Source organism: Sinocyclocheilus grahami, unplaced genomic scaffold, assembly GCF_001515645.1.
Source record: "Sinocyclocheilus grahami isolate Dianchi unplaced genomic scaffold, SAMN03320097.WGS_v1.1 scaffold473.1, whole genome shotgun sequence".
Lineage (NCBI taxonomy): Eukaryota > Metazoa > Chordata > Actinopteri > Cypriniformes > Cyprinidae > Sinocyclocheilus > Sinocyclocheilus grahami.
Genome location: NW_015505652.1, coordinates 1,699,002 through 1,724,155, shown reverse-complemented (window position 1 = coordinate 1,724,155; position 25,154 = coordinate 1,699,002). Strand labels below are relative to the sequence as shown.

Below are 25,154 nucleotides of genomic sequence, written 5' to 3'. Positions count from 1 at the left end.
GCATAGCCAACAATTATTATTCTTAACAATAATAAACAATTATTTCCTTAAAATCGTTCCCGGCTAAAAGAAACCTGTTAAACGTGTAGGCATAAGGGTAAACATTGAGAGGCTTATGAAAAACACTAGGGGAGGGGGGAGTTATTTAACTATTATCCACATTTTAAAACAAATGTAAAAGAAAAATATAATTCATATGGGTGACATTTAGAAAGGTCATTATATCGTTTATATGAGGATGCATTTAAATTTGCAATGCTCATTAAAGGATTTCACAATGCCAATGTAAATTATCTTGAATTCACGAGCCAAAATGAATAGCCTAGTCTCTGTGGTCGTAAGCATCTAGGAGGGTCATTACGGTTGAACACGCCCAGTTCCCTCGATGCTGTTGCATTGGGAGGGGTCTAGCACCTAAGGCACCATTGAATTATTTTGCCGGTGAATAGACGCAGAATCACCGCGGCTGTGTGCAATTCAGAGAAGCAAAGCGGCCGTCGGCTCTCCCTGGATTGCAATATTCCAACGATCGAATCTTTTAGTTTTTTATAGTCCATCTACACTGAAACGACAACATGAGTGAAATCAACGTAAAAAAGCTTAAGGTGAACGAGTTGAAGGACGAGCTGAAGAAGCGCAATCTCTCCGACAAGGGATTGAAGGCCGAGCTTATGGAGCGGCTGCAGGCCGCGCTCGATGCAGAGGCCCAGGCCGAAGAGGAAGAAGCTGCCGCGGCAGAAGCAACGGAAGAAAGCGTGGCCGAGGGAACCGATGTTGCGGTCGAACAAGAAGGCATGGGTGAAGAAGAGCCAAAGGGCGAGAGCATGGAGGCCGAGGAGCAAAATGGAGACGGGGGTGATGGTCAGGACGACGAAATGGGCAAAGAGGAGGAGGATGGGGACGCCGGCGTGGAAATGGACAAAGCCCTCGATGAAGAAGAAGAGGAGGAGGAGGACGAAGACGACGAGATCATAGACAAAATCGACGATGAAGATGGTGAGCCTGAATCTCATCCATTAGAGGGTGAGTTTTTTTGTGTTGAAACGCCGGGAGTAACGTTATCCTGTTCACGTGCGCTTTGAAGCCGGTGAGATCATCGTTTAGCATATGTGGCTAACCCGTGGCTATTGTGTAGATAGCTAACGTGCTAATCCGGTCGGTTTGAGTTTACGCGCTAGTTCGTGGTTTGGAGTTTTAAGATTTTGGAGGTTTCTTTGTTTTTAGCCGTGTTAGCAAAGCCAATCTAATCACCCGCGCGAGCCTATTGTCTTTAGGGGTTGGTTGCTATTGTTGATATTTTCTTACGATTAAAGGTACATTATATATATATCTACAACTAACGGATTTCTGTTCTTTATCGCATTGTTTTTGGTCGGTTTAACGTTAGCTAGTTTCAGAAACCGCTTGCTAGACAATCGCCTCGCTGCATGCTTGAGGCGGGTCGCCCTCGCGTGGACTCACAAGTTGCTGTGCAGAATACCTTGCGGCAGACAATGAAAAAGTGAGGGATACAGTGAAATAAATGCATTTTTAGCGGGTGATAGGGTTAGGAATATTATAAGATGGAGGGAAATTACAAAAAGCGTCGAAAGACAGGGACATTTGTTAGTTTCGGTTCAGGTTACTAGAAGGCGCCATCTACTTCCGTAGCCTACAAGACACTGCAAAGAAATTAAAATTAGTGGAAGTGAGTAAAATGGAAATTAGTGTTTTTTTTAAGTATTTGTATAATGAAAACATTTAAATTGTGTAGCTATTAAGATGTGTTGAGATAAAATACTTTTTCTGTTTTGTTAAAGGTGCATTAATCAACAATTAAAGCCTTATCCCCCTTTTTGCCTTTTTTGAGCATTTGAGCTAAAAGGCCCCCCAACATGGGGCAAAAGATGGGGAGGGGGTTACTAATTGTTGAAAAACTATTGATTGTCATACATGCAGCATCATATTTGAACATATATATGACTATTCAACTAAACACTTTGATTTTACATTTTTTGCATAGCCAACAATTATTATTCTTAACAATAATAAACAATTATTTCCTTAAAATCGTTCCCGGCTAAAAGAAACCTGTTAAACGTGTAGGCATAAGGGTAAACATTGAGAGGCTTATGAAAAACACTAGGGGAGGGGGGAGTTATTTAACTATTATCCACATTTTAAAACAAATGTAAAAGAAAAATATAATTCATATGGGTGACATTTAGAAAGGTCATTATATCGTTTATATGAGGATGCATTTAAATTTGCAATGCTCATTAAAGGATTTCACAATGCCAATGTAAATTATCTTGAATTCACGAGCCAAAATGAATAGCCTAGTCTCTGTGGTCGTAAGCATCTAGGAGGGTCATTACGGTTGAACACGCCCATTTTCCTCGATGCTGTTGCATTGGGAGGGGTCTAGCACCTAAGGCACCATTGAATTATTTTGCCGGTGAATAGACGCAGAATCACCGCGGCTGTGTGCAATTCAGAGAAGCAAAGCGGCCGTCGGCTCTCCCTGGATTGCAATATTCCAACGATCGAATCTTTTAGTTTTTTATAGTCCATCTACACTGAAACGACAACATGAGTGAAATCAACGTAAAAAAGCTTAAGGTGAACGAGTTGAAGGACGAGCTGAAGAAGCGCAATCTCTCCGACAAGGGATTGAAGGCCGAGCTTATGGAGCGGCTGCAGGCCGCGCTCGATGCAGAGGCCCAGGCCGAAGAGGAAGAAGCTGCCGCGGCAGAAGCAACGGAAGAAAGCGTGGCCGAGGGAACCGATGTTGCGGTCGAACAAGAAGGCATGGGTGAAGAAGAGCCAAAGGGCGAGAGCATGGAGGCCGAGGAGCAAAATGGAGACGGGGGTGATGGTCAGGACGACGAAATGGGCAAAGAGGAGGAGGATGGGGACGCCGGCGTGGAAATGGACAAAGCCCTCGATGAAGAAGAAGAGGAGGAGGAGGACGAAGACGACGAGATCATAGACAAAATCGACGATGAAGATGGTGAGCCTGAATCTCATCCATTAGAGGGTGAGGTTTTTTGTGTTGAAACGCCGGGAGTAACGTTATCCTGTTCACGTGCGCTTTGAAGCCGGTGAGATCATCGTTTAGCATATGTGGCTAACCCGTGGCTATTGTGTAGATAGCTAACGTGCTAATCCGGTCGGTTTGAGTTTACGCGCTAGTTCGTGGTTTGGAGTTTTAAGATTTTGGAGGTTTCTTTGTTTTTAGCCGTGTTAGCAAAGCCAATCTAATCACCCGCGCGAGCCTATTGTCTTTAGGGGTTGGTTGCTATTGTTGATATTTTCTTACGATTAAAGGTACATTATATATATATCTACAACTAACGGATTTCTGTTCTTTATCGCATTGTTTTTGGTCGGTTTAACGTTAGCTAGTTTCAGAAACCGCTTGCTAGACAATCGCCTCGCTGCATGCTTGAGGCGGGTCGCCCTCGCGTGGACTCACAAGTTGCTGTGCAGAATACCTTGCGGCAGACAATGAAAAAGTGAGGGATACAGTGAAATAAATGCATTTTTAGCGGGTGATAGGGTTAGGAATATTATAAGATGGAGGGAAATTACAAAAAGCGTCGAAAGACAGGGACATTTGTTAGTTTCGGTTCAGGTTACTAGAAGGCGCCATCTACTTCCGTGCAAGGTCAGTTCAGGATGGTGCGTGTTGATGCTGTTCGCCGGTTATTTGTTGTCAAAGATGTGAGCATTGGCTGGTAAGCCAGCTACATTAGGCTAAATGTATATATCACAAAAAGCACTCATTGTTTTTTGACTGTGAATGCATTACATTTTAGAGAAAGGCACTTTAAAACACAATCAATAGGAATTGCACCACCCACGTTTTTGTCTGATCTGGTTTATGCAATCAGATCAGTGCTTGCATTTTATATCCTGAATGACATAATGACATAACCAAGCAAAATATTCTGTCTGATCAGAGGTGGTTGGTTGATTTTGTAACTCTGGTAGAGTCCGAGCACTCCTGTCGTGTGGGCCACCCTTAAAACCCAGGGTCCAACACGTCCGGGCATTTCATTATTGTTTGTTTTATTTTCAAAGGGGATGCGGACAAAGACATCAGTGCTGATCAGAAGAATAAGAAGGGTGTTAAGAGACGCCGGGAGGAACATGGAAGGGGCTACTTTGAATTTATTGAAGAAAGCAAATACAGCCGGTAAGGATGGGAGCAATGGCCTTCATTATCCCCGAAGTGCCACTTTTAATATATTATATATTGGCTTTAAGTGCCAATGCCTTACCTAGAAAAATACAACCCTCATCTACCTCTTAACTAAAGTAAAACTTTGTTGAGGGTCATTCCTGGCTAATACATAACACCTTACCTTCAGTAAGATCATGAAACTACAGTTCAAAGAGTGCTCTGATGGAAAAAACAATATGTTATTGTTAAACACACACACACACACACACACTCTCACACTGTTGTCAGGCTGACTGTATGCGCGTGTGTCGAATCAGACAGCGAACAAAGCAATGACGATAGCATGAGATGCGGCTTCTGTCATGGCAGGGGAGGGCCAGCGACGTAGAGTTTATATCGCAACGTGTATCATGACGTAATGGGGCGGTTAAGTAATGGTAATGAACCAAAATGTTGTTTAAATCCTCAGACGTTCCTTCGTCGTTTGTATCTTTTTTTTTTTTTTTTTTTTTCCTTGAGTGGTTTTTGTTTCCTTTTTCTTTTTATAATTCTGAAAGGTTAAATGTAATATTTTACTGTTTATTTTTATATTGTAAAAATGTTTTGTGTATTTGGAAAAACCAAAGAACTGTAATAACTTTTCCTTTTAAAGTCTGTTTCATTCGTGGTCAGCAGGTAAGTACAAACGTTTGCAGTTCTTCACATTTCATAAGGAAATGGAAATATGTTTACATCTCTAATGCATGTTCTTTCTCTATACGTGTGTGGTGCTCAATTGCAGATTGAATACATGTAATTTTCCTAGGTTTGATTTTCTGGCTTTTGTGCTGCTCGCCTATAGTGAACCAGTGTTTAGATTTAAAAAAAAAAAAACAAGTTTCAGTCTGCTTATGTTCTTTTAGTATATGGAACAAAAATGTATATATTTTTTTATGTATCTGAATTCCTAATGGAAGATCTCGAGCATGAAAACCCCCAAGCTATTATTTGAACCAAATAAATTGTAGCAATATCTGACCCAATTACTAATGACGTTGCTTGACTTGTTTATTGACTTGAATTTATGGGGCCTGACAAAACATTATAATGGTAGCAACCCCTTACACTAAAAATTGTAAAGACTTGTTTACGACCCCCCTCGTTACAGGACATGACATCTGTGACATGATGTTGGTTGCTACAGAAAACAGTTTGACAAGATTTCACCTCCAGATGTCCCTAAAAACTATTTTTCAGAGATTATGCTGAATAGAAAATATCATCTGGAACAAATTCTAAAGTCTGTATAAGCAAGTAAAGACCGAAACAGCAGTAAGAAGTAAGAACTTTAGATTGTGTTGACCTTTCCAGGAAGATCTGCATGTAGATATAAATATAAAAATACCCTTTGACCTTTTCAGACCATTACCTGATAAGTTGGAAAGGGCAACACTCTTTCCATATAGCACAACATTGCTGCTTTCTATTTTGCCAACAAGTTTTCTTTCAGGCTTCGTCGTGGGGTAAACTGGTAAGCAATGATGGTAAATTTTGCATTCACAATTGTGAATTCACAAAACAGTATAAGATGTTGTGAGCAGCCAGTGTAAGGTAATGTAAATCTGCTGTTGACGCTGCTGTGGCAATGAGGAAGGATCTCACCTGGACATGGGAAGCATCCCAGTCCATCACACTCCTGCTTCATCCATGGCATTAATGAATTACTAACTGTATTTCAGGTCCAAGTCTCCTCTGCCACCTCTTGAGGAAGAAGATGAAGTGTTTGACGACACTCTGGCCTGCCTGGATCCATGTGAGTGCTTTATGTGTTAAGAAGCACGTTGACTAATAGTGTAGTGAACTTTTAATAACCGTATTAAGTTGCTTTTGGACTAACAAGCATATTTTTTCTCAATGTTTCCATAGACAACTGTGACCTTAATTTCAAAGTCTCCCGGGACAGGTACAGCGCCTCCTCTCTTACCATGGAGAGTTTTGCTTACCTTTGGGCAGGTGGCCGTGCCTCCTATGGCGTAAACAAAGGCAAAGCCTGCTTTGAAATGAAGGTGAGTACTACAGCATATTTCATGTAAATCGTTGAGAAAGTGATGCATTTTGAATCATTATTTTTCTCCTGCTTTTGCAGATCACTGAGAAAATCCCAGTCAAGCATTTAAACAGCAAAAACGTGGACTTCCATGATGTCCATGTTGGCTGGTCCCTGGCTAATGGCAGTCTTTTGCTGGGTAAGCACAGTTGGTTAACATTAGCATGTGCTTATGTGGCCACAGTGTATGATTGCACAGCCCTATTTCATCTACTAAAAACACATATATGACTTGTTGCTGTTTTAGGTGAGGGGGAGCATTCCTACTCTTATTCGAGCAAAGGGAAGAAGACTTCAAACTTTGTGACCGAAGACTATGGGGAGAATTTTGATGAAAATGATGTCATCGGCTGCTTCATTGTAAGTTGTTTACATCACTCTCACACAATGATTGTATTTTTCCCTTTTAGTTTACATATTCTTATGTACTTTGGTGTGTTTCTTTATCTTGCATAGAATTTCGAAGCAGATGAGGTGGAGATTTCCTACTCCAAAAATGGAAAGGACCTTGGTGTGGCTTTCAAGGTCAATAAGGAGTCCTTGGCCGGGCAAACACTGTTCCCCCATGTTCTTTGCCACAACTGTGCGGTTGAGTTCAATTTTGGTCAGAGGGAGACACCATTCTTCCCTCAGGTGGAGGGCTTCACCTTCCTGCAGCAAATTCCTGTGGATGTGCGTATCAGAGGACCTAAGGGACCGGAGACCAAGAAAGATTGTGAGGTACTTTTTCCCCCTTAATTTTTTTATTTTATAAACATTGAAACACGAATATACCCTATTGTTCAAAAGTTAGTACTTATCAAATATAAATTTATAATCTTCTATTTCAAAAATGCTGCTCTTTTGAACTTTCTATTCATCAGAAAATGCTAAAAAAAAAATCCACAAAGATGTTAAACAGACCAACTGTTTTCAACATTAACAACAGTGTTGCCAAGTCCGTGGTTTTCACGCAGAGTTGGGCTACTTTAACACTGTTGGCGCGGGTTGTTTTTCATGCTTTCATGTTTTTCATTTCAATAACATGATATTTAGCCCCTGGAATGCAAATTTTACCAGGGAACCCTGCCAAAAAATTGTGTGTATTTTACCACCCTGAACGTGATTAGGCTAGTTTTGAGTAGCAATTGGGCAGGTTTTGTTGTGAAAACCTGGCAACCCTGATTAACAAAAATATAAAATGTTTCCTGAGCACCAAATCAGCATATTAGAATGACATATCATGTGTCACTGAAGACTGGAGTAAAGGCTGCTGACAATTCTGCTTTGCCATCAAAGGAATCTCTTTAGATTTTGAAATAAAAATTGTATCAGAAATCAGTATAAGAGGCTTCATTTAAAACATGTCTTCATGATTGTAATCACTATGTTGGTTTCAAGGTGATCGTCGTGGTCGGCCTTCCTGGATCTGGAAAAACTGCTTGGGTAAATAAACATGTTGAAGAGAACCCTGGCAAGTTCAATGTCCTCGGCACCAACACCATCTTGGAGAAGATGATGGTGAGAAACATTCTTCTTTAAAACTTTTATGTCTGAATCTTATTTTCTTGTCTAATCTCACTTTTTGGACTCGCAGATTGGCAGCATGAAGAGGCAAAACAAAGACACAGCGAAGCTCTCAGCCATCTCTCAGCGTGTTCCTTTGTTCCTGGGCAAGTTTATTGAAATTGCTGCCCGCAAAAAGAGAAACTACATCTTGGATCAGACAAACGTGTCTGCACTGGCCCAGAGAAGGAAGATGTGTCTGTTTGCTGGCTTCCAACGCAAAGCTGTAGTGGTCTTCCCAACAGATGAGGCCTTCAAGGAGAGAACACAGAAGAAAGCAGAAACCGATGGCAAAGATGTACCTGAGCATGCCGTTCTGAAAATGAAAGGCAAGACGTGATGTCATTTCACCATTGCACTTTCTAGTTTTCCTTGTAGTCCAAAACGGCATAGTTTAAATGAAATAAAAACTAACCTGGCACACAAAGTAGGAACGCCAGGAATACAAAAGATTGTTTTTCCTCTCTACAGGTATCTACACGTTGCCAGAGGTAGGAGACTGCTTCTCAGAGGTCACCTATGTGGAACTGCAGAAGGAGGAGGCCGTCAAGCTCTTGGAGCAGTACAAGGGAGAGAGTAAAAGTGCTTTGCCACCCGAAAAGAAACCAAACCAGGGCACCATAACCCCCAAAAAGGGAGGTGGACGAGGCAAAGGGCCTAAGAACCAGTTCGGTAGGGGTGGTGGTCCAGGCCCACGTGGAGGCAGAGGTGGATTTCAGGCCCGTGGAAACTTCAGAGGATGTAAGAGGGTGTTTTAATTTCTTTTTTTTTTTGTGAGCTGTCATGGTAAATATACACTGAGAAATATACATAGTATTTTCTCCTTCTAGTACCAGTACCACATCGAGGTTTTAATCGTCACCCGCGTGGCTACATGCCACCACCGCCGCCACCCCCTGTCTTCCGAGGAGGGTTCCATAGCCGAGGTGGAGCCGGTGGGATGCCCAGCCGGGGAATGGGCCCCAGGGGTGGGCACATTAGAGGCGGCAGAGGTAGAGCAATGGGCCGCGGAGGGCCTGCACACAGAGGTAACATGCACCGCGGTGGATCCAACAACAGAGGACACTTCCAGCCGGTTAGTTTGTATCTTTTGTAACGAAGTACACTACTGTTCAATATAGGGCTGGACGATATGGCCAAAATTTATATCACGGTATATTCCGGTCGATACGGTATAATTCCGATATCGATATGAACACTATTAAAAAAAAACTCGTAAAAACTGCCAAGAACACCCACAACCGATGTCTGTGCATACAAACTTAAGAAAAATTAATTTTACCAAGTCTGTGACACCTCATATAAAACCATATAATATTTTAGGAAAAAAAAATAAAAACAGCACAAATAAATTAATGTTCACCTTGTATTTGTGTTTAGCCTTCATACAAACAAGAAATGTGAAATCACTGTCAAGTAATAGTCTCAGACTCACCTAATTTATATTAATATCTTTAACTTCAAACTATAGGCTGACATACACTACCAGTCAAAAGTTTTTGATCAGTAAGATTTTTAATGTTTTTAAGGAATTATCTTCTGCTTACCAAGCCTGCATTTATTTGATCCAAAATACAGCAAAAACAGTAACATATTGAAATATTTGTACTAATTAAAATAACGGTTTTCTGTTTAAAAATATTTTAAAATGCAAATTATTCCTGTGATTTCAAAGCTATATTTTTAGCATCATTACTCCAGTCACATGATCCTTCAGAAATCATTCTAATATTCTGATTTGCTGCTCAAAAAACATTTATTATTATGATGTTGAAAACAGCTGAGTAGAATTTTTCAGGTTTCTTTGATGAATAGAAAGTTCAGAAAAACATAATTTATCTGAAATAGAAATCTTTTGTAACATTATAAATGTCTTTATCATCACTTTTGATCAATTTAAAGCATCCTTGCTAAATAAAAGTATTAATTTCTATAATTTCTTTCAAAAAAAAAAATCATACCGACTCCAAGCTTTTGAATGGAATAGTGTATAATGTTACAAAAGCGTTTTATTTCAGATAAATGCTGATCTTTGGATCTTTCTATTCATCAAAGAATTCTGAGAAGAAGAAAAAAATGTACTCAACTGTCTTAAATATTGATAATTGGCATATTAGAATTTCTGCATCATGTGACATTGAAGACTGGATTAATGATGCTGAAAATTCAGCTTTGATCACAAGAATAAATTATATTTTAAAATATATTCAAATAGAAAGCAATTATTTTAAATAGTAAAAAATATTTCAATTTTACTGTTTTTGCTGTTCTTTGGATCAAATAAATGCAGACTTGGTGAGCAAAAGAGAATTCTTTAAAAGAAACACACAAAAAATCTTACTGTTCAAAAACTTTTGACTGGTAGTGTAGGCTGATTATTCTTATAGATTGAAACAAATGTGCTTTAGCCAGTATAAAGAGTATGAAAAGTGCTCCGAGTTGCTGCAGAAGAAAAAAAAAAGGGGGGGGCAACTACAAAAACATGCTGCTGGAGACGGGCTTATTGAAAATGCAGACTGATTGCCTGCCAGCAGGAGGCGCTTTGAGAGCGTAGAACTCTTCTTTATCAGATCAAATGAAAATGCCATCGAACTTTTCTGAAGACAGTCCTTTCCCTTCAGAAATACATTCAAATAAAACGCCCGAGACGTGTTTTGATTAGGAAACGTGCAGAGCTCATGTTTATTCAAGTCAAACACCACAAATAAATCAATGTATGGGAACCACTGATAATGTATATCGGAAATGTGTTTAAAAATCATATCACCGTTATTGAAAAAAATTATATCGCGATACATATTGATATTGAGTTATTGTCCAGCCCTAGTTCAATAGTTAGGGGTCGGTAATTCTTTTTTTTTTTTTCAATCTTTTTGAAAAGTATTAGACGTTCTGCATTTCTCTGATTAAAAATACAGTAAAAATAATAATTAATAACAGTAATTCAGTAAAAAGTGCATTTTATTTTAATGTATTTTAAAATGTAATTTATTCCTATGATGGCAAAGTGTCACATGACCCTTCAGAAATTAATATGCTGATTTTTGCCGCTTAAGAAACATATTTCTTTATTTTTTTATTCAATGGCAGAAACAAACAAAACAAACAAAAAAGAGAGAATTGTAAAGTAAATTCCAAATTGCAAGGAAAGAAAGTCAGAATTCTTGAGTTGCCATCTCACAATTCCGATTTTTTTTCCTCAGAATTGCGATTGAATTCATACCTTCCAGTCCAGTTTTTCCTCAGTTCTGAGAACGTTCTCAAAAGTAGCAAGTAGCATTAATTCAGCATTTTTAAATAGCTTATTTTTTTTAGATAAATATTTTATCCCATGAAGGAAAGAAGCTTCCATAAGAAAGTTAATAATTTGCATTTATTGGAAGTCCAGTTTTTCCTCAGTTCTGAGAACGTTCTCAAAAGTAGCAAGTAGCATTAATTCAGCATTTTTAAATAGCTTATTCTTTTTAGATAAATATTTTATCCCATGAAGGAAAGAAGCTTCCATAAGAAAGTTAATAATTTGCATTTATTGGATTTTTTTTTTCCATCATTATAATTATTTCTTTAAAAAAAACAACTCTTACTGACACTAAACTTTTAAATGCTACTGAAACCTCAATTTGACTTTGACTAGGAGAGTAATTTTGAATTTTTAAACATTCATAGAAGTTCCGTGGCAGAGGAGGCCATCAGCAGAATCGTGGTGGTTTTGGCAATAAAAACGGATCTTTTGCCCAAGCCTTCAACCAGAGCTGGCAACAAGGGGTATGTACAGCTATTATGTGTCTCATTGAGAAAGCTAATTTTTTTAAAGGGTCACAGATAAGCCATACAGTGCATAAACATCCAATGAGAAAACCAACTTATTCAATATCATAAGATTGGCTGTTATATTAAGATTACTATATAACAAAATCAAATTGTAGTCCATTTAACTGATGAAACTTTCTTTGACCCTTTAGTTCTGGAACCAGAAGCCATGGAATCAACAGTACCACCCAGGATATTACTAAGTGTGCATTTGTATTAAAGACTCATGGCTTTTGTGCGCTGAAATGCACAGCCACTGAATAACCATCCACTTTTACGGTCCTTGTTTATTATAATTTTTTTAAAGGAAGTCCATTTTTAAATAAGAGAAGCAAGTGGCAAACAAACATTCCGCCTACTGAAGTGAACAGTCTACGTTCTACATAGATGTGTGCTTGCTTCACTCTCTCAGATTTTTGTAAAATGTATTTCCTCCCCCTTTTAGTTTGTATCACAGCTTTGATATATTGTTATATCAGGAATCCCAGCATTTGTCTTGTGTGAGGGATGCTTTGAATTTCAGGGTTGTGAATTTTATTCTGTAAAATGTCATTTTTACTCAATGTAAATTATTATTTTTCAAGTTTTTTTGTGTAAAGGTTGGTGTTTAAAAATCCCTGTGAACTTTAATCTTTTAGAAGCTTTTGTCATTAACCATTCATATTTACACAGCAATTCTGCCCGTCATGTTCAGTGGAGGAGTGAAAATATATTTACTTCTTACAGGTTCATGTTTTTCTTTATTTGTTAGCCCAGACTGTAACAGTTACATCATAGGTTTGCAATAAATGATGTGCTTGCTTTTCTGTGACATTTTTTGGCTTTTGACTGATATCTTGAACAATCCATTTCAAAGAGCCTTTGAATGTCAATCAGATTTGTCTCTTAATTCTGCACCATCAGACTATACTTTATTGCTTTTTTCTTGTAGGGCATACAGTGGAAAGATTTTTTAAAATCAGTTTAGTCAGTTACTTTATAAATTTACGCATTTGTGTCATCTAAGAAACCAAGAGAAGCCACAATGAAGCATTCATGACGTTAAGCACTTGATTGTGCTTATTGCTTTACACAGCTTTGTAAAATCAACACAGCTTTGTCAATAACTCCATCATAACGATGGTGCACTAAGATTACTAGTACTGTTCATCCTGAGTAACATTTTGTGGCAACACTTGTTTTGTTTTTTTTAATGGCTTTGCACAATTTTTAATGCAAAGAGTAATGTTTTAACTGAGTGACTGCTATATTAATCTGTGTAATAATGCAATTAACCTGTTACTGGTGTACATTAAAATGATGTTATAGAAAAAAAAAAATCCCAAATGAATCCCAAAAAGTTTCCTTTGGGATTCATTTGTCAAATGGTGGCCTTGACAACCATTTTAGATCTAACAGACGACAAATAAGCAAGTTCTTTTATGTTAAATTCTCAAATGCATTATTAATGTTACATGGAGTGAGCTGTGGGTAAAAATAGTTGAAGGCCATATCAGAATTTCATACTGGATTTACTAACTCTTTTTCAATTGACATAACCTCATCATTCAGACCACAATAATATCACATCAGTGAGACGTCCTAATTTTCATCAAGCCAGGCCCTTGATTTGTTTGAATGAATATATTTCTTATAAAGTGCCAAATGGCCAAAGAAAAAGGGCAGCTATTTTGATTTGTCAAATGGTGGCCTTGACAACCATTTTAGATCTAACAGACGGCAAATAAGCAAGTTCTTTTATATGTTAAATTCTCAAATGCATTATTAATGTTACATGGAGTGAGCTGTGGGTAAAAATAGTTGAAGGCCATATCAGAATTTCATACTGGATTTACTAACTCTTTTTCAATTGACATAACCTCATCATTCAGACCACAATAATATCACATCAGTGAGACGTCCTAATTTTCATCAAGCCAGGCCCTTGATTTGTTTGAATGAATATATTTCTTATAAAGTGCCAAATGGCCAAAGAAAAAGGGCAGCTATTTTGACTTAAAATTGGTGTATTTTATCATGATGTAATAGTTTAAGTGGAATATTTTGTTGAACTGTGTACCATTTAAATTGATGTAAAAGTAACTTATTTCAGGAAGTAACTCAAGTCAGGATTTCCTGTGGGATGAGATAATGACCGTCCTTTAATAGAATAAGTGATTTTTAACTGGATAGCATGGCATGAGAGATTTGTGACTATTCTGTTTTACTACACAGCCTTTGTGCAAAATATGCCATTTTGAGGATGAAAAATTTCTTTAATAAATTGTACTAAAAATGTGGCATTATGTGTTCTTGAGAGATGGTAGGTGGTACAGTTTATGATGTTTGTATTTTGGCTTTGATTTTTCAACGATGAATGTTAAAAGTGTTTCATGATGTAAAGAAATGTGTCATTAAATAATGTAATAAACCTGTTAGATAAATCATTGTGTTTTCTCCCAGAACTGTTCCCTAAATGCAAAATATTTCCATTAGTATCACTTAGTAGTTAGAACTGTAACTGTATAATTATTTAAAGGAATAGTTCACCAAAAAATGAAAATATTTGCCAAACATTGCTAGTCCCCATTGACTTCCACAGCATTTTTTTTTCTCCTCACAATGAAAGTCTGGCTACCAGCACTTTTCTGATTAGCGACATTCTTCAAAATATCTTCTGTGTTCAACAGAAGAGAAACTCATACAAGTTTGGAACAACTTCAGGGTTAGTAAATGATGACAATTTTTTTTTTTTGGTGAACTATCCCTTTAAATGCAATTGTTAGTACTACTGTACTAGTACAACTCTGGTCAATTCTACTGTCATGAAACAATCATGGAGATTCTGAAAACCTGATTGAAGAACTGCCTTGTGCATTTATGTCTGTGCTCCATGTGGCCAATTGCAAACGAAGACCAAGAAAAATCACTTCAATGAAAAATAGTTTAATTTATATTCAGTCAACATGTTGACATATACAACAAACCATTCTATTTACTGCTGAAAATATAACATTTACAAATCAGTCTTTCATTTCATATGGCATCATATACAAATGCAAAAATAAATGCATATCAATTTAGCAATATTTACAAATTTATACAAAGTGCTTGAGGTATCTCAATAAGGGTTAAGTTGCCAACACCCTTTCTTCGCCTTATAGCTTTTAAGTACATTGCGTCACGTGGTCGATGGCGAATCGCATATTTATACAACTGAAATATTATCCATTGCGCATCCACACTTTTCTACAATCATATTTGGGAACTCGGCGACCTCAATTTCAGTATAATCTCCCTTTTTCACTAAATACATCATCGGTAGCGGCGCGCTTTCCACAACCGCGCACTTCCTCTCTCCGTAACCGTAGTTACGCTTGGGCTGCCGGCAGCCGCCGTTGCACCGGAACGCCTGATACCCGGATGGTTCGATGATCCAGTATTGGGTCCAAGTCAAGGCTCGGAAATTGATGAAGTATTTTTCCCTGCAGCACATTTCACTGTCTTTTATGGTTTCACAGTCTCCACTAGACCTGCAACGTAAATAATATAAGAGAATAGGCTATTAACACATTGTACGTTTTAAATGAAACACATTTGTATTTTTATGAAATTCCTTCCGTAACACTTTACACCACAGAGCCCATATTACACATAAATCACATTTGAATGTATATTTAATTAGGATAACAATAAAGTGATTCTTCTGAGTAGGCTATTCACATTTTGAAAAATTCCACTAACTTTGAATTTCTACATATAGGTACACAGCCATAATTATTAAAAATATATATAAAGTTTAAATAAATAACCCCAAAAAATTATGATTTAGATCTTATTTATAGATTTTTTTTGTTGTAAATATGACAAATTGTGCATAGCCTATAAATAGGCTTACGTTTCATTAAGATGAGGTAAAAGTAGCCTACTTCAAGGAAACAAAAACATATTTGAAGATATTTCAGACTTTTATGTGTATAATACAAGGTACTCCAGTAAAAAATAAAGAAATAAATGTTGTTTATTAGCATAATGCTGCTTTGAAATGAAGCCACGCTTACCCAAACTCCTCGAGGTTGAGGGTGTAAAGAACAAGCTCGGGTTTTCCAAGAGTGTTGTCGTTTGGATCTTGAGTTGTGAAACGGACACACTTGGCCATTTCTGCCGCGTAACTGCCGGGTCTCTCGCCCTCGATCCACACCTCCAGGTGCATGGGCATCTCCATTCGGCTCTTCGACCAATAGTGCACCGCCTGGGTCACATCAAAGCTCTTCCAGCCGGTTTCGTGAATGGGAATCAACCTGAGGAGATAATGGTTGTGACAATTAGCATGCATGTTCCTTAAGGCCAGTCAGCAGTGGAATTAGCATAATGAAGAAAGAATAACGACTGTCTGTGGCCGTCTCTGCTTACCTGGAATCCACTAGTGAAGATCGGTTTGACCCGTCTTTCAGAGGTTCCACCCAGTAGATGCTCACCCGGGCGTTGTTGACGGGTCTGTGGCCCTTTCTCTCTGGTATGGAGCGCTTGTGTGGGGCTTTCTTGAACAGTTTTAGTTCTGCCATGGTCACTTCACTGTTCTCCGGAATCCTTGATATCATCTCAAACACCACGCGTTGACGTGTCGTGTCAGAATATACAAATTCACCAGAGATGTCTGGAATAGACGAGAGCGATTTATTACAAACTATATTTACATTTTGCTTATTGAAAATTCATTTTTGAAAATAGTAGCATTAATTGTTCATTTCCACGGCACTAAAATATAGTATAGTATTTCATTTCATATCATGTGCATTTTCATTTTGCGTATTAATCTTACCTGCATTGCCAGGGATTCCCCTCAGTATGCCGGCTAAACTCGGAAGCGAGCGGCGTTTTCTGGCGTGATGCAGTTTCAGCATGGAAACATATTTGTTCTTGATGTGCGTTGGAATCACAAGGTTCTCCAGATCCCGCTTGTGAATTTTCGGAACTTCACTAAGTCCAAGTTTCTTCAGCATAGCGTCTTTCATGGTTTCGTGGGTGAAACCCTTCACCATTGCGAAAAGTGCTGCGCAAAGGAGGCACGCGGCACGGATTGAAGACATCTTCCGCGTGAAGGTGCTGGAGAGATTCGGACTCTTTGCTGCTGTTCTCGGCCTGAGATGACTCTGCTTTGACAGCGGCCCGTCCTTATATGCGAACATGAGACCCCCAGTTGCTCGCACTTTGACAAAGGGGTGGTGACTGACATCAGAGAGAAGGTGATACATGAAAGCCACGATTCATCGGAGAAATGAACGCACAATGTCCAACTTAATACGATTTCAAATAACCTTTAAATAAAATAGATAGATAGATAGATAGATAGAAATCTATTTTAATAAAGAGATGCTAGATAGATGATAAATTGATAAACATATAGATAGATAGATAAATAGATAGACAGATAGATAAATAGATAGATAGATCGATAGATAGATCGATAGAAATGTATTTTAATAAAGAGATGATAGATAGATGATAAATTGATAAACACATAGATAGATAGATAGATAGATAGATAGATAGATAGCTATACATCTATTTGAATAAAGAGATGATATATAGATGATAAATTGAAAAACATGTAGATAGATAGATAGATAGATAGATATATTGATAGATAGATAGATATATAGATAGATAGATAGATAGATAGATAGATAGATAGATAGATAGATAGATATGCAGACATGTATAGATAGATAGATATGCAGACATGTATAGATAGATAGATATGCAGACATGTATAGATAGATAGATATGCAGACATGTATAGATAGATAGATATGCAGACATGTATAGATAGATAGATATGCAGACATGTATAGATAGATAGATATGCAGACATGTATAGATAGATAGATAGGCAGACATGTATGGATAGATAGATAGATAGATAGATAGATAGATAGATAGACAGATAGATAGATAGATAGATAGATAGATAGATAGATAGATAGAAATGTATAAGATAGATAGATAGAAATTTATTTTAATAAAGAGATGATAGATGATACATTGATAAACATGTATATAGATAGATAGATAGATAAGCAGACATGTATAGATAGATAGATAGATAGATAGATAGATAGATAGATAGATAGATAGATAGATAGATAGATAGATAGATAGATAGATAGTCTCTTCTTTGGGGTATAGGTGATAATATAGTAAACATAATTTAGTATGAATGTAGATTATGTGCTCTACTTGCATTTAATATTATCTTTATCGCTGACACATGATGTTCTTGTTGTGTGGATTTACAGATGACCTTCCAAACATAGTGAACTTAGAACGCACCCTCCTTTCCAGTTTGCATGTGCATGTTGATGTAGCACCCTTGTTCCTATATATATATATATTCTCAACTGATCAGGTTATTGTTGTTGCTGATGTTGCCGGTGGTTTCCAAATTCTTAATTTCTTCATGCCCTTTGTTTTTGCTATAGCTCAAATTGTCAAATTGCTTGCTTTTCTCTCAAAGTCAGCCCCCTCGTCTTCATCCTGGTTTGTGTGTGTCGTCATCGAATGCAAGACTCAGAATGCAAAAGCAATGTATATAACTAATACGACACATTCCCTGCTTTTAATAACTGAACAAGTAATGCAACAGGATACAGCTGATCACTTAGAAAGACATGTGAGGCAACTGTTCCAATACTTTTGCTCTCATCAGATAGTGGGACGAACTGTAAAAGTGCTGATCTTCTTAGCTGGTAAAACATTTATGTGTAGAAACACCCAATAATAAAATGTGACATTCTGTAGTTTTGTCTCATATTCATCTTTTAATCTTATTTATAGATTTCTTGACTCCACAGCGAACAGAGCAATTTTGTCTTTACTGTTCCAATACTTATGAAGGGCAATATATATATATATATATATTATTGGACCATCCTGCAAATCTGGACTTTGAAATGTGAACAAATAAACCCAGGTAAAGATAATAAATAATATACATGCTAAATTTTTATTTTAAACTATATTCTTAACAGTCATGTTAGCTGTGAAATGAATGGGCAACAATCCTCAGTCTAGGGCCCTGCTTGACTCATTTTGTACAATACACATGATCCATGCATGAGTAAACTGAAGTCCTGGATCTTTGTGTGATTTCTGTCAGTCTTCTGTCCTTCCCTTGTCGATTATTTTGAGGCCCTTTGTCAATAAAAGTACCATCTAATTCTCAGGGGTAGTATATCCCTTTATCAAAGGATGGAGGTGCACGCCAATCAACAAAACATGCGCTAATTAACACCTCTCTACTACATACGAAAGACAGCTCTATTCAAACGGATCCCGCGCGCCTCGGTTTGATAAAACAACAAACAATTCTATAGCGACGTCATAAAGGTAACGACTGTAAATATTGCTGCGTTGAAAACTCAGTGTTATTTCTGTCAGCGATTAAGATCATAATGCAGGTCATTTCTGAAAATTGCTCATTTTAATTTAAACGCTTAAGGATGTTTATTGTTGAAACAAATTCTCATGGTCAACAGAAATTAATAATTGAATGTGAACTTCCTGTTCAACATTCTCTGCACCCTGCCGCAGTTTGGTTCTAACATCAAATGTTTTGACATGAAAGACACGATTAGCACCTTATTAGGCCTGGTGTGGCAATTGTCAGATTCAGATTTAGAGAAGAATGGTTATGAGAAAAGAAGATGGCATGTCCTCAAACGTGAACAGCTGTGCTATTGCATTTTCGTTTGATGTGACAAATATGTTTTGCTAACAGCTTGCGTGTTTAGGACATATAAAAGGAAGCATAAATATATGAACATGTTACTGTATATTTATATCTCACTTTTATGATTAGCATATCCTATATATCTAGTCACATAGTTTTAAGGTAGTTGTCAAATAAGATAGCACTAAGATATTTTAAAATACAAACTTTAATGTAACATTTACAAGCATATCTGGCTGCTTCTCTAAACACGTTATATAAAACCACGGACGAATAAGTCCAGACGAGGAGTTCAGAAGCACTTGATTAAATCCCGCACTGCTATTGCAATGCAGAATATTGGACACAAGAGGGCGAACGTGCTAGTTTTTTAAAAAGCTTTTGCACAAGAAATAAGATGCACAAGATAAGAAAATGGGAGGAAAAACGTAATTCTTTGGCTTACATAGCCATGATGTATATTCAATAGACATGACTGTTTTTCAGTGAATGAGTCATCCATCACCACTATTAACAATGCGCATATATATATATATACACACACACACACACACACACACACACGTTTCCTTAGCTATCTAAATGGGGACATTCCATAGGCGTAATGGTTTTTATACTGTACAAACTGTATTTTCTATCACCCTACACCTAAACCTACCCCTTACAGAAAACTTTCTGCATTTTTTCAATTTAAAAAAACTTTTTAAATATATTTTTATACCAGTTTTACAAATGAGGACGTCCCCAAATGGAGTTTTTTTTAGATTTTGTCAGGTTTAGCTCACTTTTGGGTACAAATTTGTCCCCAAAATATGGTTAAGTAGGCACACACACGTACAAATTTGTCCCCAAAATATGGTTACACACACACACACACGTACACACACACACACACACACACACACATACGAATTCCATATACTTTCAAGGTGGGAATTAACCACAAACCAATGAACTCCAAACAATGTTTGTAAAAATATGTATTCTTATATATTACACACTTAAAATGCATTTTATGAATAACCAAAAGAAACAAAAAGTTTTGAGTAGGTCTACAAATAGTGCGATAAGACGCTCAAGAACAGAAGTCGCGTTTGCCTGCATTGGTAACCATAGCAACAGTACGTTGTTCTTTCCGTCACTGTCTGACGTACGTCAACAAAAAAGTCCAGCCGTTTTCACATGATTGTTTATTTACCACAAGCAAAAATAAGAAAACTTAAGTGTTTTGTCATTTTTAAAACAGTTGACGGTTAGCGCACTGCGCTAAAAGACCATTTGGCTTGCGCGAAACGAATCTCAATAGCAAATTGCTAACAGAAATCCCCTAAAAAGGTCGACCCCCTGAAGGTCAACGAATAATTGGGGGATAATTCGCACACTCTTCTCTAGCATACACCACTCTGCTGTTTCCCTCCAGCATATCCCTCCATTCTCTGCAGCAGCCAGCAGATGCCGTGACGGTCGCCATGATGATGTCGGGTTTTGCCTGCAGCAGCAGCAGCAGCAGCGAGCTGTGAGAGACACACACACGGCGACCGGGAGCGGAGCCGCGGAGTCGCGGAGTCCTCCAACTGACATGAACGAGGGGGACGCGTATTTCCAGCCCCTCGCCGCGAAGCTGCTCTCGACAAGTGCATAACAGTTTATAACAGCTCCCTCCGCCAGCGTTTCGTATATACGAAGAGAGGAATTTAAAGGAAAACCAGCTTGCTAAGTCTTTCGCAGTCCTGCCAGAGGAGGGGCATATGGGGCTTTGTAGCAATGCAGATCTCGTGCTGCTGATGCGCTTTTGTTACTGCATAATGGATAACCACAGATATCACCATATCTCAGGGGATTGCTTTAAACTTCTTTGGTGACTTGTTTTGTGAAAAGTGTCCTTCAAACGGGAAGCTGAAATCGGGAATACATAGCCTAAGCCTAGGTTACATACGTCAAATCCACCGGCCAGGGCAGGGTCGATGGCTGTAAGTTCTTTACATCTAAGGACTGTGAATTCATGATGTTGTGGATTGATATGGACGCATCGGTGCGAGAGGGACCATGATTAGGCTCGACAATATTTTCTGAGCCATTAAGTTTTTCCGGAGCGTTCACGCAAGTGTGCCACTGGCCGGTCCCGTTTGCTACCGTGGGAGCAAATACTGACCATACTGTGAGACATCAGCAGCAACTGAAAGCATGTCTGGAGAGGTGCGTTTGAAGAAGCTGGAGAAGCTGATTCTAGATGGCCCGTCTCAGTCCACCGGCCAGTGCTTCAGCGTGGAGACCTTGTTAGATATTCTTGTTTGCCTGTATGATGAGTGCAATAATTCTCCCCTCAGAAGAGAGAAAAACATCCTGGAGTTCCTAGACTGGGGTAAGGCATATTTCACGCACTGCACGCCTTGTCTTTCAGGCGTCCCACACGTCAGTTGTGTAGCGATTCACTGTGACATGCGAGAGGCAAACAAACTATTGTTTTATTGTTTGACGTTAGCCAGCTGTTTAACAGACTAAAGTTAAACTCATTGAGTTGTTTTTGAGGGGGAAACAGAAATGAAGCTGACATCATCGCTGGACTGGTTTGTGCATGAATGTGGAATGTGAAGCTCACCTTTAATGAGTCTTCCTGCTTACTGCTCAAACAAGGTGGATACAGTGCAGTGGGCTTTCATTTTGACATGGGCCACAGCTAAACGAACTAATTTATTTATGGTCTGTGTGCTTGTTCGGCAGCAGAATAGCATGTTGGCTCTTTTTTTGATGGCTTGACAGTTCTTTACATATTGTTCATGTTTATTTTGTTTTAGCCATGTTTTAAATGGCTATACATTATTTATCGGACAGTAGCTTAAGGTGCACTCTTTAATGTTTTAAAGTTTATAAATGACAAAGACTCGAGCAATCAGTCTTAAAGAAAAAGCTGTTTTGTTCTACATGACGCGGGTCTGCCCCTCATGGGCGCCGGCATGTTGAAATCACATGACTAGCTGTGTCACGCAATTGACCGCTTTACTATTAATACTATGTTTACTTTATATAGCCTACCGTTTTTTTTTCAGCTGGTGGTAAAGGCACTTTACAAAGCATAATTGTTAATCTAAGAAAAAAAAACATATTACAGACACAACATAACTGTCTATTTTAAGTCCCTCATATTCCTTTTAATGTATATACACCTTTCTTTCTTTTTAATTAGTTTGTTTCTTTATTCTTTTGCTTTTTATTGTATTTTTCATTTTTATGAACCTATTTATGATTACTATTTGAATTATTAAAAATTTCAATTACTTTATATTTATATTTTATTTAATATAAATATATAGCACTTTGAATTTCGAATTATCACTGCATATGAAATGTACTATATAAATAAACTTGTCTAGACTTTGCCTTGCCTAACACAGCCTAAGTCAACAGCATAATTCAGAGTGATGGTATGGGATATGGAGCAGAGCATTCTGAGCAAACTTCTTACATCCAAGATGTAAGAAGTTACATACATATGTCAGTATCACATCGAAAACAACTAGTACTGTTGAAATGATTTAGATGAGAACCATTTAGATGCAAACATTTATTTGTAAATTATCTTATTGCTAGCTTAAGATGGAGCAGAAGGAATGGCCTTCTATCTCTGCAAAAAAAAGTTTGGCATAATCAACTGTCATGTTATGTAACTGAATAGAATGCAACAAACAGCATGCCTTTAGATTCGCTGGCCACCGTCTGAATGTAGTGCCAATTCACAGCACAGTCCCTGCCTAGTTTGGTGTTTTGTTTACAATCCTCTGGTCCTGTGATTTTAATGAAAATGCAAATCAAACAAGCCTTCAAGTGACTTAGTTAGGCCCATAGAGATGGCAGTGCTGGTCAGTGTTGTCACACAGGTCAGGACGTTTTTGAGATAGAGCTATTGTGTGTCATTGTGCATGTGTGCTTATGCAAAAAAGTGTAAGTGCCCTTTTCCTGTGGGGAGTCTCAGTAGGGCATTATCAGGAAACGCCGCTGGACACATGATGTCATATGGGGAAACGGCTGCGCATAGTGTTTGTGCCCTTTGTGGACTTGACTATTTAAAAACTGACTGGATTGGTCACTCACTCATAAGCTCATTAGCACACACTCACTCATTCATTCACATTTTAATGTACGCCGCTGTGACCGTCATTGGCACAGAGACCAAAGGCACAGTTTATTGTCACTGAGGTCAAATTTAGCTTCACAAGGGACTGCGTGTCTTGCTTCTTTATGACACACTAACACAGTTTTTACGGCGTTTGTATTTCAAAAAGGAGGCTGGAAGTCTGGCGTAACTTTGTAACCAAAAGGCAATGAGGGGATAAATTTGGCTAGTTGCTCTGGTTTTCCTCAGCGTCTGTCAGTTTCTGAGGATGCATCAGCCGCTGATGATATAGGTAAGAACAGTGATGAGGATTCTACATTCAGCATTGACAGATCATAATTGGAGCCTTGAGGCTGTCACAGTGTACTACAACATAATGAGAATCACATCTATGTTGGGACAAGTCCGCTAAGTTGCAATTATATGCAAAACCCCCTGGAATGTCCCAGTCCTCTAGAGAAATGTATGCATAACCATGCGAGACACATAATGAATGATTCATTCGTATTTCCTTCCCTTCCATTGCCAACCAAGTCTAGACCAGTGACCCAGAGCCATATTGTATTGCTCTGATTATATTTTGTATTGTGAAAGAGTGAATTCATGCAGAGTCTCTGGGCTTTTCACTGAAATGGATCTAGGGCCAATTGGCAAAGATGTGTATTTTTTTTGGGGAAGTCGTGGCCTAATGGTTAGAGAGTTGGACTCGTAACCCAAGGTTGCAGGTCGTGAATGTACAACACTCTCTTCCACCTTCAATACCACGACTGAGGTGCCCTTGAGCAAGGCACCGAACCCCCAACTGCTCCCCGGGCGCCGCAGCATAAATGGCTGCCCACTGCTCCGGGTGTGTGTTCACTGCTGTGTGTGTGCACTTTGGATGGGTTAAATGCAGAGCACTAATTCCTAGTATGGGTCAACATACTTGGCCACATGTCACTTCACTTCACTTTTCATTGGTTTTCCCTTGACTGACCCTGTAGAAGATTGGAGGTAGCTTGGGGGAATGGTTTGCCGGGGTTTCCCCACATGATGCTTTCGTTAAGCAGTGCAGTATGTTAAACAGGTATTCCCTCACTAAAACCTACAGGAATACAGAATATTTTGCACTGTCAGTACAAAACCAAATTGGATTAATTTATGGAATCCTTTGACCAGTGAAAATATTGTTCAGTCTTTTGACCAGTGAAAATATAGTTTTCACTTGCAAAAAAAAGTACATACCACAGTTTTTGGACATGTTGCTGTGATAAAATTAAGTGAATTTCATTGGTGTATAGTAGGGTTGTAACGGTATGAGATTTTCACGGTATGATAATCGTCTCAGAAAATATCACGGTTATCACAGTATATATATTAAACAATAATTCTTATCAGTAACAATGACTCTTAAAAGAACAAGAACAAGTTATTTGAGTGAACAAATCCTTTATTACAACAAACTTGAAACCATTTTAATAAAAGTATTGAAGTCTCCCTTCTGAAAAAAAACAATAAAAAATAAAGCTGTACACCTCTATATCACCTATATCACACTTGAACATTTTAATTAATGTTTTAAAATGAAAATGTACAACTCCTTTTATTTTTGGCAAAGTTAAAACATGGACAAACATGATATTCCTTGAAAACAATGTTTAAATAAATTATTTTATTATAAAGAATATTATTATTATTGTTGTTATTATAACTTTGAAGTACATTGTACAATGCTAATATATTT

General features: G+C 38.0%; 3 protein-coding genes across 14 annotated transcripts in view; 2 read left to right on the top strand and 1 right to left on the bottom strand.

Moving 5' to 3' along the window:
• The first annotated feature begins 305 nt into the window (after positions 1 to 305).
• On the top strand, positions 306 to 12,420 carry LOC107553490 (heterogeneous nuclear ribonucleoprotein U-like). 5 transcript variants are annotated; one of them, XM_016235719.1, is made up of 14 exons: positions 306 to 902; positions 2,887 to 2,992; positions 4,066 to 4,180; positions 5,887 to 5,960; positions 6,074 to 6,213; positions 6,294 to 6,393; positions 6,502 to 6,614; positions 6,711 to 6,974; positions 7,635 to 7,754; positions 7,831 to 8,128; positions 8,271 to 8,540; positions 8,630 to 8,874; positions 11,466 to 11,564; positions 11,762 to 12,420. In XM_016235719.1, exons 1-14 carry the CDS (start codon positions 576 to 578, stop codon positions 11,810 to 11,812), a joined length of 2,322 nt encoding a protein of 773 aa, XP_016091205.1. In that variant the 5' UTR covers positions 306 to 575; the 3' UTR covers positions 11,813 to 12,420. The 5 variants fall into 5 exon arrangements, with proteins under 5 accessions (XP_016091205.1, XP_016091204.1, XP_016091202.1 ...); XM_016235718.1 differs by lacking the exon at positions 2,887 to 2,992 and having other exon boundaries at positions 307 to 996; XM_016235716.1 differs by lacking the exon at positions 2,887 to 2,992 and having other exon boundaries at positions 307 to 1,023.
• A 2,376-nt stretch (positions 12,421 to 14,796) lies between these two features.
• LOC107553491 (left-right determination factor 2-like) lies at positions 14,797 to 16,715 on the bottom strand. The gene is made up of 4 exons (XM_016235720.1): positions 16,411 to 16,715; positions 16,002 to 16,245; positions 15,650 to 15,889; positions 14,797 to 15,121 (listed from the first exon to the last, which is right to left on the bottom strand). The coding sequence occupies exons 1-4, from the start codon at positions 16,676 to 16,678 to the stop codon at positions 14,797 to 14,799; spliced, it is 1,077 nt and encodes a 358-aa protein (XP_016091206.1). The 5' UTR covers positions 16,679 to 16,715.
• Positions 16,716 to 20,534: 3,819 nt separating this feature from the next.
• LOC107553489 (serine/threonine-protein kinase MRCK alpha-like) overlaps positions 20,535 to 25,154 on the top strand; it is a 79,657-nt gene continuing 75,037 nt past the window's right edge. For 6 of the 8 annotated variants that reach the window (XM_016235710.1, XM_016235713.1, XM_016235708.1 and 3 more), the window contains exon 1: positions 20,536 to 21,682. In XM_016235710.1, the coding sequence (XP_016091196.1) occupies positions 21,505 to 21,682 (178 nt within the window). In that variant the 5' untranslated portion in view covers positions 20,536 to 21,504. Of the gene's footprint in view, positions 21,683 to 25,154 lie in introns of all 8 variants that reach the window. The other 2 variants (XM_016235707.1, XM_016235706.1) reach the window with 1 other exon arrangement.

Bases quoted from the DNA above. Each gene is read 5' to 3' on its own strand.
- LOC107553491 (XM_016235720.1), bottom strand. From the start codon at position 16,678: ATGTCTTCAATCCGTGCCGCGTGCCTCCTTTGCGCAGCACTTTTCGCA. The intron at 16,246-16,410 runs GTAAGATTAATA...CGTCTATTCCAG, and splicing joins GGGAATCCCTGGCAATGCAG to ACATCTCTGGTGAATTTGTA. The intron at 15,890-16,001 runs GTAAGCAGAGAC...TTATCTCCTCAG, and splicing joins TCTTCACTAGTGGATTCCAG to GTTGATTCCCATTCACGAAA.
- LOC107553490 (XM_016235716.1), top strand. From the start codon at position 576: ATGAGTGAAATCAACGTAAAAAAGCTTAAGGTGAACGAGTTGAAGGAC. The intron at 1,024-4,065 runs GTGAGTTTTTTT...TTATTTTCAAAG, and splicing joins TGAATCTCATCCATTAGAGG to GGGATGCGGACAAAGACATC. The intron at 6,394-6,501 runs GTAAGCACAGTT...TTGCTGTTTTAG, and splicing joins TAATGGCAGTCTTTTGCTGG to GTGAGGGGGAGCATTCCTAC.